The sequence below is a fragment of the Elephantulus edwardii genome, unplaced genomic scaffold (assembly GCF_000299155.1).
Source record: "Elephantulus edwardii isolate Elephantulus edwardi_28Jun2011 unplaced genomic scaffold, EleEdw1.0 scaffold00020, whole genome shotgun sequence".
Taxonomy (NCBI): Eukaryota; Metazoa; Chordata; class Mammalia; order Macroscelidea; family Macroscelididae; genus Elephantulus; species Elephantulus edwardii.
Genome location: NW_006399770.1, coordinates 19,609,543 through 19,612,311, shown reverse-complemented (window position 1 = coordinate 19,612,311; position 2,769 = coordinate 19,609,543). Strand labels below are relative to the sequence as shown.

The 2,769-nt window shown below is 32.9% G+C and overlaps 1 protein-coding gene across 1 annotated transcript in view; it reads right to left on the bottom strand.

Moving 5' to 3' along the window:
• Window positions 1–249: 249 nt before the first annotated feature.
• The window catches only part of RNPC3 (RNA-binding region (RNP1, RRM) containing 3), a 38,377-nt gene continuing 35,857 nt past the window's right edge, over window positions 250–2,769 (bottom strand). Inside the window, exons 13-14 of the mRNA XM_006882459.1 lie at window positions 1,371–1,503; window positions 250–323 (exon numbers count right to left, since the gene is read on the bottom strand). Coding sequence (XP_006882521.1) covers window positions 264–323; window positions 1,371–1,503 — 193 coding nt within the window. The 3' untranslated portion in view covers window positions 250–263. The remainder of the gene's footprint in view (window positions 324–1,370; window positions 1,504–2,769) is intronic.

The following is a 2,769-nucleotide window of genomic DNA, read 5'->3' as shown; positions in this document are numbered from 1 at the left end:
TAAGAACCACTACTTCACTGTAGGCAAAAAAAGTAAATGAAGACAAAGAAAAGTTATTCTCTGAATTTGAGTTTTACATACATATGGTTTTTACAACGTAGTTAAGGTTCCAAATGAAATAGTGATTAGAAGCATAAAGAATGAGAAAAAAAGGATCTTGGGAACTACTGATGCTAGCACACCAGGCTTCTGCCCTTAAGTATACCTTAATAAACAGTCTTACCCTTTTATCCTATTATGTAAATACTTACCTTTACTAATGTTTAACATTTTCTCTTTCCATCTTTGGAATCTTGTTTTGGTCTAGCAGAGCGAGCAAACTGCTAATGTTTTTAGAATTAAGGTTTCCTTCATAAAAATGAAAATTTTTTCTAAATAAGAATACAAATTTCTGTTAAAAAAAAAAACACCACCACAAAACACCTTTCACATTTATTCTTCTCTCAAGGATTCACTGAATTATGTTTTGATAGCATCCAACCTGCTGTCCACGATTTTTCTAGGAGGTATTATTCTTTTTTCTTACAGGCTGCTCAGTAGGAAGTAACTCACAGCTGATCATTCAGGGGTTGCAAATTGCATACAGGACTGCCAATTTTTCTTCTGTGGAGCTGTTGGTGGATTCAAACTGAGTGCCTGTGGGTTGGCAGCAAATCTCCTTACCTACTAGGCCAGTGAGCAACTCAAGATCTCTAGGTATTTAGAGCAAAGTAAAATATTAAATCTTTTATATATGGCCACTACTTTTCACTCTAGGTATAACACACTTGCATGTAGCTTGAAAACTACTTAATTATTACAACAGGATGATTAAAGATGTATTCTTGCTAATAAAATTCTAAAAAAAAAAAATTGTATATGTGAATAGAATCAAGTCCAAAATTATAAAAGGTACACTGAACTGTACCTTCTAAAATTACTCCAAATGTGTTCTTGAACTACATAGCCTCTTAAATTTAGCATGAATATAAATATCTGAGTGAGTTAAATGTTTATGGATTTGGCTGAAATTTTCTTAAACTTATGTTGTTGCTACTGTGCACTCTAGAATCTGAAATGACCCACAGTTGACCCTCTGGAAGAGATTGCCCACCCTTCTCCAAAGAGCACCTGGTGGATTTAAACCTTATGCCTTTAAGAGTATAGTACAGGTCCTCGCCACTAAGCCACCAGAGCTCCCTGAAGTTCCTTTATTTTGCACTACAAATCTAAATCATAATCATCTTTCTAAGCTAAGGGGCATGATACATAAATGTAATTGAAAAATCTCAAATTAGAATGCCATTGTTCAAATTTTTAAATGATAAATTCATTTCAGTTATATTTTCTCCTGAAAATAGACTCTTGGAACAGACTGTTTTAAAGGATACAACCACCATTGGTTTTCCCAAAAGAACATATCCATTCGCTTCCTTTAACGCTTTGGCTGCTGCCTTTTCATTTGGAAGCCCAATAAAAGCTTGTCCTTTCATGCGGCCTTCTTTCATCAAGCGAATATCAAACCTAAAGTCAAAGGAAGAATAGAAACTTTGAATCAAAGTCTGTCAAAGACAATTTTGATCAAGAGATTGGAGTGTGCTACAGAATTAAAAATTTTGCTATTTCAGAAAGTAAACATGACTATAATGTACAGCACATTAAGTCAGAGTTGAAAAAATTATGATAAAAAATATATATGATGTAGTTGGTTCTAAAATAGATTCTACATTAGGTAATATGAAATTAACAAATGTTTTATTTCTTTAAAAGTACTGTACATGCACTTCTATGATTTAAAATTTCATTGAAGACAACAATAGAAAAAAAATTAGGTTTTTGTTTCATATTTCAAAATATTAAATACTCATGGCTAATGTGATATTCAATATTCATTCAATGCTAGATAATAAAACAAAAACAACACAATCACAAATAAAATAACTTATTAGAATCACAAAACTAGAAGAAGCCTTACTTATCTAGCAAAAATTAGCATTTTAAAGATGATGCTTACAATGGCTAACTGACTTCTTCCAGGTCATCATAAAGATGGTTAGGAGGAGGACCAGGCAGAGCAGAAACTAAATTTTCAAATGCTAGGTATAGTAGTCTATATTCCACATGTGCTTATTCTTCAACAGTTTTGAGAGAAAACTGAGTTCAAAAATCTACTCTGATAAAACCAGTAATATACAACTAAAATACTAGTTATCATTTTAAATAGTTTATGGCATTAAAAAGTATAAAAATAATACTGAAAATGGAGGTAAAGAATACATACACTAATTCATATATACTTTGTTTTCTTTTTCTTATGATAACTCATAAGCAGAAATTTTAAAAAATGGAATATCATTTTGCATGAGAAACTATAAGTACTGAGTAAAAATGAGGGATTTTTAGATATGGTGCTACTATATATAATAATGCAGAAGCCTGATAACACTTCAAAAGTAACCGTTTCACTCAAAGATTAAAAGATTAACTACAAATAATGAAAAAGAGATGAGACCCAGTCTATTCTGTATTCCTTCAAAAGTCCCTAAGATGTCTGAATAGGAAAGTAGTTGAGTGATCAACTGCTCATCAAAAAGTTTGAGGATCAAGCCCATAATCCACACTTGCTGTTGTTGTTATGTGCCAGCGAGGCACTTGCGACTCATAGCAACCCTATGTACAGCAGCCCTAAACTCTGCTCTGTTCTGTGCCAATCGCACTGTCTCTGACACTCCCATCCTGATTATCCCAGTCACTGAATCAATCCACCTCATAGAGGGCCTTCCCTCCTGC